This window comes from Dermacentor variabilis, chromosome 1, assembly GCF_050947875.1.
Source record: "Dermacentor variabilis isolate Ectoservices chromosome 1, ASM5094787v1, whole genome shotgun sequence".
NCBI classification, from domain to species: Eukaryota; Metazoa; Arthropoda; class Arachnida; order Ixodida; family Ixodidae; genus Dermacentor; species Dermacentor variabilis.
In genome coordinates, this window is record NC_134568.1 from 216,739,272 (window position 1) to 216,752,278 (window position 13,007).

General features: G+C 42.6%; 1 protein-coding gene across 1 annotated transcript; it reads left to right on the plus strand.

Moving 5' to 3' along the window:
• The first annotated feature begins 839 nt into the window (after positions 1-839).
• beg (malonyl-CoA-acyl carrier protein transacylase beg) lies at positions 840-12,111 on the plus strand. Its single transcript, XM_075668707.1, has 6 exons — positions 840-1,346; positions 2,350-2,562; positions 2,970-3,057; positions 8,113-8,330; positions 8,910-9,140; positions 11,522-12,111. Exons 1-6 carry the CDS (start codon positions 990-992, stop codon positions 11,684-11,686), a joined length of 1,272 nt encoding a protein of 423 aa, XP_075524822.1. The 5' UTR covers positions 840-989; the 3' UTR covers positions 11,687-12,111.
• Positions 12,112-13,007: the final 896 nt, after the last annotated feature.

Genomic DNA, 13,007 nt, shown 5'->3' on the forward strand with positions numbered 1-13,007 from the left:
TTCTTACGCAGGCTATTAAGTAATCCCTTTGTTAAACATGGGTTTCTAGGGGAAGAATAACGTTTATGGCACTGTACACATGTTGTCGATGAAGATACGCAATTGGATATTGTAAAAATGAAGGCGATGTATGCTGATTCAACATTATTCATTGAAGTGACACAAGACCAATCAGTCTCATAGAGGGTCTATCACGAAAAGTGTTGCACACGTCAAGTCGTTAACGGTTGTGGAACACGTATGTTCCTGATTAGAGTGCACCTTGAGAAAATAGGTGAAGCTGATGCATGTGCTCTGAAAATGGAGTGACCATTCATATGTTCCTCTCGAGGCACGGCATTCACTAGGCGCGCGGACGCGAGCTTGCGCGCGTCCGCAAGCGTACGTGTGGTCTCGGCGCCGTACAAAGTCTAGTAACGTTGGGGCGAGGAGTTCTGTAGCTGAAAAAGTATCTATAAACGTTGACGCGACCAGCCTTAGCAAACGAACGCTCTGCGAAGCCACAGTAGTCAACACGTGACCTTTTGCGTCGAGATCATGGAGAAAAAATTGAGATTTGCTGAGACGTTAGGCTAAAAGTTGAAGAAAAACATGCGTCGTCAGCATCACCGCTAATTATCGTCAATCAACGCGAACAACACAGAAAGCTTTGCTTACATCGATTTGTATTCCTTCAAGCTAAAATAAATAACGCCCAACGTTCAGGATCTCCGATTCAGATACTAATCGACAGAATTCATTTGTTCTTCTAAAGTTTCTCATCAACATAACGCGGGCCTCGGCCTGCGCACCTTATGCCATCGACATCGTAACGTTCAGCCCAGCTGCGTCTATTTTTTTTTTTTTTCATCAGGTCGTCGTCTGCACGTGTTGTTCTGCGAGTTTAAGCGGCGAATTCTTTTGCGCTTTTTGTGTCGTTAGGGCTGCACATAATGTTCATTGAGGCTCTCACCCTCTAAGTGGTTGTTGGCAGCTTCAAGAGAGAGAAAATGCTGCCTGCCGCGTCACTGCTGGAACGTTGTACGCGATCTCTATTCACGAAGTCAATATCAACGCTTTTACGCCGTGCCATTACGTCCAGCACTTCACGGCTCTGCCAAGACAGCCGCGCCAAGGACAACGAAGAAAAGCTTCCTAAGGATTCGCAGAATGTAGACTACAGTAAAGGGAACGTAGCCAAACTGTTTCGTGAGTCGGCAACGTTCGATGCTGAACAGCCCCAGAGCGCAGATGTGTGGTCATCGCCTGCCTATCCTGTGAGCTTCAAGGTTCCCGCTGAAGAGAAATATGAGGAGACTATTCGCATCGACCCCAAAAATACCAGCGTCATTTTGTTCCCGGGGCAGGTTTGTTCCGCATTTCCCGTTTTCGCTGATGGTTATGTGAGCGGTGTTCCGTTGTAAATATTTTTGTGCTGCAGCGCTATCTCAGGGTCCAGATCTATTCATTCACCGACATCACTTGCACGATATGTATAGTGTAGAGCAGTCGTTGCATGCAAAATAATAATAATTTATATTTTCCCCTTCCATCCCTGCGTATCCCTTTTGACTTTCGAAATACAACGGTTCGCATATTGTGACAGCTTCCAAATCAGATGTTACTGCTGAGAGTCAGCTTGCAGTCAGCTACACATGACGTTCACTTCCAGCTTGTTTCCTTTCGCGTATTCAGAAATTCAGACTCGGCTTGTCGCATTCGCGAAAACGAGATAGAATGGTTTAAAAACTATGTTTTCGACCATCCATGCAAATCGTTTTAGTCTGTGGACAAAAATACAAATGTAAAGGTAGGCATCGTAGTAGAAAGGATAGCTCACTGCGTTTTAGAGTCTCGATTTTCACTTTCACAATAATTCAATTCCTTCACTAAAATACTTCGTTCCTCATCTACACAAAGGCCAAAACAAGAGCAGTTCTCTTATTTTTGATTTTGTTCTCCCATTGTTGCAGTATAGCATTTTAGAATATGCACACTTAGAAGCACTGTTTCATTCAGCATTGATATAGTATGTTTCTGCTGAGCAACAACAAAAGAGAGAGAGGAAGAAATTTACGAGAGGTTGGGCATCATATGAGCCACATCAGTGGAAACTATGGTCTATGTGGCCAGTGGCACATCATAATTCACTGATTATATGGACAAATAAGTGACTGTGCTACCCTAAGTAGCTGTATAGTAGGTCATCAGTACAAACATTTGTGTGAGCCTTTTACTAAGTATTAAGATTATGCTTAATTCAGATGACTCTAGCTCTACTTATGTGTTTCTGAGTGCATCATGTTTTATGTATTTGGGCCTACAGGGAGTTTACTGCATCACTCTTAGTTGGAATTGCTCGTCTTGCAGGGCTCTCAGTTCGTTGGCATGGGTCGTCACCTCCTCCAGTACCCCAACGTGAGTGAAATGTATGAGCGTGCAAGTGACATCCTCAACTATGATCTGCAGCTTCTTTGCCTTGAGGGGCCCAAGGAGCAGCTCAACAAGACTGTACACTGCCAGGCTGCTGTGCTGGTCACTTCACTGGCTGCTGTAGAGCGTCTGCGAGCCACCCAGCCTTGGGTGAGCCTTGCACACCAGTGTAGACCATGGCACCTAGTGATTGTTTTGAGCTGACTATCTAGTTACTATGTGCCGTTCTGTTCTGTATCACTCGAATACTTGCTGTATAAACCAAAATATACGTTGTCCGCTAAAGACTGCTATATGAGACAAGGGGTGACTTCAGATTTTTCTTTCTCTCTTTTATTTTTTTTTTTTTGAAGAAAGATCTTGACTTATATTTCAGTTTATGCAGTACTTCCATGCATTATTTTGATGTGTTAATTCAGAAATTAGGGCAACTGACAAGAAAGGTGTACGTTTTTACATGTTCATAGCTTCACACCATGACTCTTCGTCTTGGCTTGTTTGTTTGCGCCTCTTATACAGCATGCTTCTACAGTTCCTCGCCTTCTGCTTTTGTGCAGGCCATCGAAAACTGTGTTGCTGCAGCTGGTTTCAGTGTCGGAGAATATGCAGCTCTTGTATTTAGCCAGTCCATTTCCTTTGAGGATGGTAAGACTCTCCCACCTCATAGCACCTCATAGTAAAGTGTTGGAACTGCAGTGCACCTTGTGCCTATACTGCGAGCCTATACATTGTGTGTGTGTGTGTGCATGTGCGCTTGCATGCATGCATGAGTGCATGTGGAACAAAGGAAATGGTGAGTTTGACTGTTTTGGCCCACAGTGTAACCCAGTTTCATGTATTGATAATTCTGCACTATAACTTTGACAACTAAATAGCTGTCTTAGTTTATGATTTGGTCACTACTAAGCTGTCACTTGACATATTCAGAGCTATCAACTTCAGAGGTGTTCTTTTGTGTTGTATCTGGTTTGTGAGCACTACCACAATGTATTAATAAAAAGTATGTTCAAGCTTCGCTGTCCCTTTAAAGGGACACTACAGGCAACAATTGAACCAAGCTAAATTGATGGTGTTCTGCAATAACAACTGCACTAACGTTGGCAGAAACAGAACCTTTCGTAATGAGAAAATATTGTAACTGCAAAAAAGGAATTTCCGCACCACTTTGTAATTGTCGAGCCAGTTTCTGCACATTCCAGAAACAGTTTGTCAAAAATTGTCATAAAAACAAACCACATTTGCTTGAAGGTGAAGGCGAAGCAGTTTGGTCAATTTTATTGTATTTTTCTACATAAGAAATCACAGCTGCCAATTCACACTTCTTGGTTGGTGTTATCTGCATAAGCACGGTGCCCTTAATGTGCCACCACGCTACTCACTGGGGGTGGTAGCACACAGCAATGCACGACCTCCATGGTTGCCAATGCAATGTGATATTCATGCTCTATGTTGGTGTATGGATCATGTGCCACCCTCTGCTTTCTTGAGTTACTCAAATTGGAGAAGAGGCAGGCTGCTTTCACTTGTAATTTTCTCACCAAGTAATCTCTTGCCACAAGATTAACAATGAGTGATTTTCAGGAGCATTATCTGTCACTTTAGCCAGACTTTGCATTTCATTTTACTCTGTTGTTTGATGGTTATTGTGATTAGTCTGCCACCACTTGCCATTCATTCGTGCCATAATTAGCCTTGAAAGTTCTCAGCCAATGCCTAATGGTTGGGTGCCTTGGCCACGTGAGAAAATTAAATTTTATTTTGTTGTTTAGAGATTTTTTTGTTGTTAGTTTCACTGGTAATTTATCTGGCAGCAGAATATCAGAATGTTCAACTTAGATTTCAGAAGAGCTACAGTTTCATGTGCACTTTCTAGAAAGTTTAAAATAAAACAAGTTTGTTGTTATAAATAGACAAGAAATAATGGAAAAGTAGTGAACTGACCCCATCCTTTTTTATAGTAAAATTTGGGAATCCATGTCTTATAGGCTATTGCAGCTTTGATGCTATATTACAGTGGATTGGTTTTTGTTCAGGGAAATGCAAAATATATGATATTATAGAGTCCTGCCGATTACAACTTGTAGCAGTGCAAAACCAGCCTATCCAGCCATCTCTCTATCGTCTGTCATTGTCTGTGGTTGCATAAGGTGGCGCATTTACACACCTCACAAATTAAAGCTTTTTCAAGTCCATGCTTGATACAGGTCATGGCTGCTTGTGCTATGCTGCTCTAGCCAAATGTGCAGTTATCACCTTCTTTTTGCTGGAGATTACCTATTTACTTGCTCTATTTGTGTGGCTAGTTCAGGATGAAAAACTGTGGCTTTTATTTATTGTTTTGGGCTGTCAGCTTAGTGCTTTTGTGTGTGCTACATTCTTGAAGGTGCTGAACTGTTCTTAGTCTCGTATAACTTTACAAACGAAAAGCTGTAGGACTTTGTTATGCCAAGTAAAGAAAGAGCTCACCAAGCCACAATCTAGTTTGCATGAACAATATTTTTTAGTTGAGTTTATATATACAATACATTTTGTAATTTTCTGCTAAAGATTAGTAGTTCACTGTTATAAACATTTTGATTAAAAATATGTGTTAATTGCATTACCTTGGGCTGTCATCTGTGTTCAAAATTTAGACTCAGAAAGACCACATATGCAAGTGCTTAGCTCAAATTGTGCCTGATAGATGTCATATTGGAATTGGGAGTGGTGCTGTAGACCAGTGTGGTTACACACATTTAACAATATTTTTAAAACTGGTACTGCCTGGTGGTGTCGAGTGAAAATTGCAGCTGTGTGAGTGGAGCACAGAGGTATTGGAGCTGAAAGTGCTTCTTTGTTCATGGCACGTAGAATAACATATTGGGAGCAGTCAGATGGCCAGCCACCCCAATCTCATTACCTCTCTCCACTCACAAGTTTCACATTTTGCCAAATAACAGTGGGACTGGGTATAAATGTATCTATAACTGGAATGTGCTCATTTCTTTGGGTTCTTTGCTAGGCACTGACATATTCAAAAATCTTTTTGAATGTTGAATAATTAACATAGTGGGGCATAGTTGCCATTCTAAAAGACATGAAAATAAGAAACTATGGCTATTTTAGTGTTCCTTGTGCTTTTATGAAGCATATTGGCTTTTTCAGTGGAGAAAAGCTGCTGAGTAGTCATGTCACACATTTAATAGGTGACACACATTGTAGTGTAATACGAAACACTGTGAGCACCCGATGCCCATTGTAGTTGTGCCTGTGAGTGGTGGTTGAATTCTGAGCACAAAAAGAGGCACAACGGTTAAAATATAGAAGAATCACATATACTATCATGCTCATTATGAGCTGCAACATGCAAGCCATGGCCATAGCTACACTCTCGAGAAAAAATTTCAAGCCAAACTATCCATATGGTGGCGGATTAGCTAGCGCAGCTGTCAATCGCAGACTGAGCAACTAGGGCCAAACTCCACAACCAGAAACATTATCTTGAATTTGTAATTTGCCCCGGTGAAACTTGAAGGAGGCGGCAACTCACACTTCTGCCGCTTGGATGCAGACTTGAACGACCTAGCTTGTCGCTTACGAGCGGCCTCCAGTATGCGATCTTCATCAGTAGCCTGCACTGAACGTTGATGATTAGACTCTTGCATCTGCTTTCACTGACATCCTTTGGAGGCAGAATCACTGCCCGCATTCCCCACTTTCGCACTGGCACGTTGTCGTTGGCTATAGTCGCTTCTCTGCTGTCGACGCCACTCCCCGTACTCGGCTTGTTCTTCAACTGTACGCACATTGCGTGGTCTTCCCACTTTTCCCATTTTTCTTGGAGTTGCAACTGTTGTAGTGGTCTACCTCTGCAATGCACAATCCGGTTCTTATACACTGCGGCGCACATCCCCATGTTTTCCCGCCACAACTGCTGCGCCGTTGTATTGAGGGCAGACAACAGCAGACGCAGCCGGCAGCAACGGCGGCCAGTGCGGGGGCACTACCTCACTCTGCAGATGCGGTGCGCAGTGAAATCATGTGTCCTTTCTTTCGTCTCCACGATACTATCGTGCGTTCTCCCCTATAGCCATCTTTTTTGTTCACTTTATAGACATTAACCAACCCTGATACCCTGCCTAAGAGACCACACATACGGCTCATTCATACAGGTCCGTCAGGTAAACAGCTTCGCTGTAAAAGTGATGAGGGTTTCACCATTCCAGAAATGTGCATATCCCTATGCTTTGTGCTGTCTGCTTTCTTCACAGAGCAATAATACAGTGGCCCGTAGAGTAGTTCATAAGTCCTTAGCCCTTCACGTAGTGTGCTTCATCATCGTGCATGCTGCCCTAGCTTCGTAACTATTCTTTTTTATTATTATTGTTATGTTAAATACTATAACCTCCTTGTTTCTGCCGTCGGCGTCGCCATGAGGTTCCATATAAAGTCAAAGGGCAATAAAATCATCGGCGCGCACCATGTGCTGTATGTGCAAATGAAAGCGTGCGAGGGTGAGTCTGCAGTCATGGCCAATCTTGCGCATGCAACGGACGAAAGTGGCGAGGAAGTGCGCTGCCTTCCATCGCGCTCGAGGCTTCGAGTAGAGGATAGGGAGGGGGGCGCGTTCTCCTCCGGGTGGCCCGGGCGACCACACACGCCTCACCGGACTGCTGTATCTTGAAAGTGATCTGCGACTGGTGCAGAGTTCGCGCTACGCTGTGTTTTCACAACCTAAGTTCGCGTTGATGCGAGCGGCTACATGAAGGTCAATTACCTCGCTGCTGCTGCCATGTTTCCTCACTGCAGCATTTTTACAGCGAGTTTCCGCAGTCATCGAGTGAGATGTATTCATGTTTGCTTGTGCACACATGACACCATGCTTGTTAATTTAGTTAGTGTGCCTATGTTTACAAGTTTATACAGCTGATAAAACTTACTTCGTATACTAGCTGCCCACTAATTTGCTATAGCAATAAATGTTGCTATCGCAATAAATTTGCTATTGCAGTTTCGCTCAAAAGGCAAAACTGTGACTTTTTTTTTTTTTTTTATCCACGATAGAGTGACAGCTGATCGGTGATCCAGTGTATTATGGCTCCATGAAGAAAGCAGAGAATGGGAAGCAGGGAGTGTGTGCATTGCTGAAATTGCGACACCCTCTCCACGTTTTTCTCGAGAGCATCGTTGCATCAACGACTCATGTGTTGCACTTCATATTGCACACAATAGTACATTATGTTGATAGTGACAGCAGCAATGAGAACTGGCCGAATCATTGTCAGATTGCATTGATTATTTAAATGTAATTTTTCGCTTGCTGGCAGTGAGAAAAAAAATTAAGTCAGCCACTAGGGAAATTTCTGGTGCTGCACCTCTTCATGTACTCACTAAAATAACCTTGATTCAGCTAAACAAGGTGTCGTGCCATATTAGGCTGTTGGAAGCATGCAGTTGTAGCATGCGTGAAGAGAAGTGACTTTATGGCTTATAAGAACATATACAAAATATATTTTTTTGCCCAGTTTATTAAAAAACACACTTGAATGTAACACTTTGTGGCCAGCTCGCTAGCTTAAAAAATTGAAGGTGCAATAAGTTAAAAAAAAAAACTCCTAAGTTGTTCTGCACGTATTGCATTCTCTATAGTGTGTTGACATCTTATAGATGCAAGTGGCAACTATATAATTTAGGTGGTGACTCTTGATGTTTTTTCTCTAGCTGTGCGGCTGGTAAAAATTCGAGGAGAAGCAATGCAAGCAGCCTCTGAGATGGTGCCAAGTGGCTTGATGACTGTCTTCCTGCTCACGACGGCAAAAGCGAGCTTTATTTGTAAGCTTGCTAAGGAGTGGTGCATTCGCAAAGGTATTGAAGATCCAGTATGTAGCGTGGCAAACTACTTGTTTCCTCATTGCAAGGTCATTGGAGGTCATGAAGAGGTAAGTAATGAGTGTTGTTCAGTGAATAGAATAACAATTGCTTTAGTTTAGAAAACCAATGAAGACAGTACTTATCTGAGTAAGTGCGTGACTGTATCTGATCTGACTGAAAAGTATAAGGATGTCAGTGTAGCATTGCATAAAAAATATCACTGAAAAATCACAATGATAAAGAAAGTGACTTCACAAATTGTCATTTATTTAGAGGCACAGCAAATATTAGTGTAAAAACAGTTTAAGGTTCCTCACTCCACATTCACAGCATTTGAGCTTAAAAATCTTATTTGAGTTACTGAACTAGGACTTGAGTCATGTATTCTGTTAGTGTAAAAGTGAAATGCAGAAGACACTCTGAATCTTCTAGATTTTTTTGACATTATGTCAATGTACTAATTGGCTATGCAGGCTTGGAAGGGAACATGGACACGACCAGTACATGTTGAGGGGGTGTTACATTTGTAGTGCAGCCTGCATCTAGCTCAGTGGCCATTATGGTGTGACTTGAGCTGACCTTTTACTTATTTGGTCTAGCATGACTACATGCTTCTGTACTCTAAATGCATTTGCTTGGTTGTGCAGGCACTAAAGTTTATTGAGCTGAACGCCCGTGATCTTGGTGTAAAAAGGATGAAAAGGTTGCCGGTGAGTGGGGCATTTCACACAGCACTTATGAAACCGGCACGTGCACCCCTGGCCAAAGCTCTGCAGGCTGTGCACATCAATGCACCACGCATCATGACCCACTCCAACCTTGATGGAATGGCCTACCGTAACCCGGATGAAATACGACGCAAGTTGGAAGAGCAAATGGTTAGTGTCGATCAATTATGTGCAGCTACTGTGATTGAGAAAATGAATTCGCATGCATTTGATAGGCTGAAATAATTGGCACTGTCATAACCCTTCATATTGGATTGGCATGGTCCTGCATCCCCTAGTCGGATCTAACATTTCTGTTTTTTAGTTTCTCTACATGTGAATGTTGCATGAAAAAATACACAGTTGTCAATGTTTATACAACATCTCAAAGTTCTGGGCATGTTAATGGTTATGTAGATGTATGTAACTATGAGTATTATTGGGTCATGTTAAATCTGTTAAAGGGACACTAAAGGCAAATACAAAGTCGAGTGGACTGTTTAAATACCATCCCAGAAACCTCGCAATGCTTGTTTCGTACCAAGAAAAGACTTAGTTTACGAGAAAATTGCATCTGAAAGGTCCGAATGCCTTTTTCTAAATTCAAATCTGCCGCCCCCCAAACGGGGGAGTAGTGACGTTGCCTAAGCCATCGCCACCCTTTGCTGCCTGCCGTCGGTGAGTAAAACGGCACCCGACAGATGACGGTACCGAATCAAGACAGAGTGGTGGATTTGCCGCTGCAGCTGCTTTTTGGTCAAGTGGCGTGGACTGCTCAGGCATCTCATGACATCACATGGAAGTTGAATTCTCTGCTACTTCCAGTTTGTGTGAGTTTCGCAAGCCACCAAAACCAGCGCAGCACTACGCGATCAGGAAAGTACTGAAATGCGAAAGCGTGGGGGGCCAGGGTCAAACGCAAACAAAACCATTTGACCGCTCAAGTCATTGTTAACTGCAATTTCAGTGAGTTCTTTTTTTCTAAAAATGAGATAGAAATGTACAAGTGGCATTTCATTTCATCTTATAGTACAACTCAAGGATGTTTTTCGCAGCGACTAGCTGAGCACTAGTGACAGAATTTAACTGAGGAGTGCTTTCGTCATCGGGCAAGTGCTTGAATGTCCCGGGGGAGTCTCTAATCATGTCCTGCATTTACCTCAATTTCTACATTATTAAAGCTATGTTCACGATAATATTGGCTCCTTAGAGATTCTCGAGCACTAATCTATCACTTCAGCTTGACCTAGTATTTGCCTTTAGTGTCCCTTTAAAGCACAGAATTCTTTTTTTTTTTTTATCAACTTTTGCAGCACCTTTCTCTTCCTTTCTCTCAGCATCAGAAGGTTCTGCCTATGCTTCTACTGCAGTGTTCCTGCAATATTTCAGTGTTCCCGCTGCAGTGTCCCTCCGTTTCTCCTACTATTCTCCTGCTGTAGTGTCTTAAAAGGGGCCTTAAATGGCTTCTTGTGCAACAATGTTTTATGCACTGGCAGGTGGGCACTCCTTAGAGAGTGTACTGCAAAATTTTTTTGAGTAGACAATGTAATTACGGAGTTACGGCTTTTTGGGGTGACTGAGTGCAGCAATGCACTTGCCACTGAATTCTCCGCCCAGTGCGTACCCTTGCCTAGTATAGCATGTGTGCCTGTGTTTTTCCATCTGCCACTTGCCCTCCACATCTCTAGTGGCAATGAGAGCTCCCACAATTGGTGTTCTGTAGAGCTCCTTTGCACAGCAGTTTTGCTCCATGGGTATCGTGGTGCAAGGATGGGCTAAATCTTTTTGCAATGCTGGCTGTTTCTGTAGCTCTAGGCAGTGCTCATGTGGCCATCACATCCAACTTTTGTGGCAGTACAGCTGTCTGCAGGGTAAAGTGTTTGTGCAGGACACCGTGCTGTTTCTAATTTTTTACCTTTAAGACATCCCATACCACCATAGTCATGGTTAATTTGTTTACTTGTTCAGCTGCTACACTGAGAGGATTGACCAGTCACGGCATTCCTACTGCAGTGTCTTAAACACTTGAAACACACTGGTTGGGATGCCACAGAAGTGGCGATTGTGCCACCTCAGCTAATCAAGGAGAATGGCGCTGGTGTCAGAGTGATCATGACCTCTTTTTATTTTCCTTGTGTATTTTCTGGGCTCTCTGCAACACATGGTGCCATAGTAAATGGCATCTTTCAAGTAGCTATGTGGTGCTCCATATGCTGTGCTTGTGCAAAATATTCAAACATTTAGATCCCCTTGAAACTTTCAGGTTCTCAAACATTTGTGAAGCTTTACTTGATGGTTTCCTCGAATGATAGTGTGAGATGAATCAGAGAAAGCACATACGCTTTTGGATTTCATGCATATTATTGTTGACCCTTCCACCAACATTGCATAGGCTGTATGATCTTTATTTGAAAAATTTTGTTTTTTATGGATGCAGCTGTAATATTTTAATCATTTTGGCTGTACTATGTGCCTTTAATTAAGAAAGCAAGTTTAGTGCTCGTATGGGCCCATAGCATTGAGTTCTTTTTTTGTTTGGGATTTGGTTACAGATGATGCCAGTCAAGTGGGAACAACTTATTCAAGTGGTTTATAACCGGGAAGTTGGTGAAGAGTTCCCTCGGACATTTGAGTGTGGCCCTGGTACCACACTGAGGGCTGTGCTCAAGAATGTGAATGGCAAGGCTTGGAATGTCTCCGAAAGTATCAGTGCTTGACTGGCTTCCCCTCACCCCTTCTCCCTACCACCTATATTTTGTAATGTACCTTGTGCCACACCAGTTTCCATTTCTTTTTTGTACACAATATTTTTATGTGCTATACTCTGGCAGAAAAGTGCAGTTTCTGTATGATGTCACGAGCTTTGAAGTGCTGCCTTTGTGAGCAGTCTTGTTAATTATGACTTGCACATTTCAGGGACATTTATTCTGAACCATTGCAAAGCTTACAATCTGGGCTGGAGAGGAAGCTGGTATATTTGGTCTGTCAAAGTGTTTAAAATGTGCACATTGTGTTCTGAACAGCACTTGTAATGCCACATAGTTGAGGACATTTTTCTCTTGAATATGCAGCTTGGGCAGCCACTCAAAAGGGCTCAGCCATGATTTTTATTGCAAAATAAAGACAGGTACTTGTGCTGGCACTGTGCTGTCCATCTTACTTGGAATTTACCTCTCCATGTGAAGCAAGGCTGAAGAATTTCATGGCGCACTATTGGTGGTAGTCATGCATTTGCAGAATAGGCATAATTACACAAAATAAAGTGGATACACATAAACAAGTGCTTTTACTCTTGTTTCCTTTAATATATATATATATATATATATATATATATATATATATATATGCCAAGAAATAAAATTGAATGTGTGTGTAGGTGTGGAGTGTTCAGAACCTTACTGTGGTATTTTTCTTGAACGATTGACTTATTGCATGCTTAAAGGTAAATGGGTATGCTGTAAAGCTGGCGAGCTGCCGTGTGTGAAGAGTTCTGTCACAATCCTTGTTGTAAGCATTAATAGCTCATTCTTCCTAGGCTTAGTGAGTTTAAAAAAGCAAAGTATGCATGCAAAAGCGAGGCGAAGAAGTGGTGCACTATCTACTGGAGCTGTGACCTGTGTACCACCCTGTGCATCTACCACTAAACTTTCACATGTAAGTAGTTGTATATATGTTTGTGTCTTGCACTTCCTCTTCGTAATATTTGGTGAAGGTGTGGGGTAATGACTCGGAAAGTAGGTTTGCAGTGACCACCACTTTGGTTATTCATGGCTGTCGCAGAAGATGGCGCCTGATTAGGCAAGGACTGCGTCAACTCTTGTACTTGCACATCTGCGTGATCCAGGAACCTTTTGCAGCACTGATGGCATTGACGTCGACAACTGGCTGGAGATGTATGAGCGGGTCAGCACTTGCATGGTGTTGGCGGTGAACATAATTTTTTACTTAGCAGGAACTGTGCGAGTGTGGTTTCAAAACCGTGAAAAACTCCATGACTGGGAGACCTGCAAGCAGAAGCTGCAAAATCTCTTCGGAAAA